A 1,735-nucleotide genomic window follows, 5' to 3' on the forward strand; every position below is an offset into this window, starting at 1 on the left:
AAATCCAAAATCCAGTCCAAAGTGCAAAGAGCCAACAATTTACCCACCTTTTCTCCAGGTTCTCCTGGAAGTCCGGGATCGCCAACTTTTCCCGCAGGGCCCTGAGAGAAAGAGAGAGCACACATTTTTCTATTTCCATGTCTTTTTTGGTGCCAAAACTGATGGATTAATGACCTAAAATTACTTTCATTAATCAATTAAAGAATGAAAGAGGAGTAAATAGGATTAAACAGGGCAATCATTTTAATCTCAGTATCATTCACAATCAAGGGAACCAAAACAGACAGAAGCAGCAGAAAACCTGGACGTGTGTTTGTGTACGTGTAGAGTGTATTACCTTTGGCCCTGGATTGCCAGGAGGCCCGAGTGTTCCTGGGGGCCCTGGAGGTCCCTGGTCCCAAACAAACAAATCATTTATCAGTAATGCATACATACAAACACAACACAGACACACACACATTTCAACATTACAATCTCCCATTATCTGAAGCCAAATTGTGGCTTAAACTGTGAAGCAGATGTGTGTGTACAGTCTCATAGCCTGGCAAAACTACTGCAGATCTTACTTACATTTTACAGCTACATAATCACAAACATTTAACAAACTATATATGACAACTGAATGCCAAGAAAGAGTCATGGACTCGGTCATGAGAATTCGATTGTTCTATATATTTCAGGGCTGAACGAGACAAAAATACACAGTGCTCAAAACACATCTTCTGGAGTTGTGCAACACCCAGAGGACGTAAAGTAGGTTTACATAAAAAAACACTGGAAAATGTGTTTCTGTGTGTAGAACAGAAATAAAGCATCACTCACTGGCTCCCCTGCGATTCCTTTGTCTCCTGTAGCCCCGGATGGCCCTTGAATGCCCTACAGAAACAAAGTCAAAATGTATTGTTGAATAAATTAAATAATGCAACAAGTAAATAAATCAATGATTAATATGACAATAAATCATAAATAATAAATTAACATTAAAAAAAGAGAATATTGTAAAAATTAAATATTTTTATAAATTATTTATTTTTATATTTTTGTCCCGTGACACAAATTGAGCTGCATTGTATCTATGGAATGTGCTCTACAAATAAAATGAATTATTATTACATAAATAAATGACATTTTTAAGGAACAGTCCTAAAATATGCAGTATATAAATTTCAATAGAGAAACTAACCGGAAATCCCTTTGGCCCCGCCTCCCCAGGCTCCCCGATCTTGCCCTGCAGAGAGATTGGACAGATATAGAGACTGTTACCATAGAAAAGATCGGAGAGACATGGCAACAGTTACTGTAGAAACACAATCAGAAGGAGAATGTGTTTTTACCGCTTGTCCCGGGAAACCGATTTTTCCTGGAGGACCACCAAGACCCTGTGAGGGGACATAAATTAACGTTAGATTCAAACGTGTACAGCATTTATCTTTAGTCATGAGGTGAGCTCTGAAGGACCGCCTTTACCTTTTTGCCTTCAGCGCCGAGTTCGCCTGGCATTCCGTCCGGACCTCTAGGACCCTAAAACAGAGGCGCAAATCAGTACATAAAAGGACACACTTTTGTGAACTTTGGTAGTTTGATTAAATAATAAGAATTAAGAAGGAGAGCACATGACAGCTCATAATACTTTTGGTCACACTTGAATGGTCAGGTTGAATGCATTGTCTTTAATCATATTATTGAAATGTCTTCTTCTTCTTAATGTTTAACAGCCTTACTGAAATTTTATTAA

General features: G+C 38.2%; 1 protein-coding gene across 1 annotated transcript in view; it reads right to left on the reverse strand.

Annotated features, from left to right (window-relative positions):
* LOC107579202 (collagen alpha-1(XXVII) chain A-like) overlaps positions 1-1,521 on the reverse strand; it is a gene marked incomplete at both ends in the record, with an annotated part of 3,020 nt that extends 1,499 nt beyond the window's left edge. Inside the window, 6 exons of the mRNA XM_016265060.1 lie at positions 48-101; positions 338-391; positions 823-876; positions 1,184-1,228; positions 1,335-1,379; positions 1,468-1,521. Coding sequence (XP_016120546.1) covers positions 48-101; positions 338-391; positions 823-876; positions 1,184-1,228; positions 1,335-1,379; positions 1,468-1,521 — 306 coding nt within the window. The remainder of the gene's footprint in view (positions 1-47; positions 102-337; positions 392-822; positions 877-1,183; positions 1,229-1,334; positions 1,380-1,467) is intronic.
* Positions 1,522-1,735: the final 214 nt, after the last annotated feature.

This window comes from Sinocyclocheilus grahami, unplaced genomic scaffold (genome assembly GCF_001515645.1).
Source record: "Sinocyclocheilus grahami isolate Dianchi unplaced genomic scaffold, SAMN03320097.WGS_v1.1 scaffold15318.1, whole genome shotgun sequence".
In the NCBI taxonomy this organism is placed as follows: domain Eukaryota; kingdom Metazoa; phylum Chordata; class Actinopteri; order Cypriniformes; family Cyprinidae; genus Sinocyclocheilus; species Sinocyclocheilus grahami.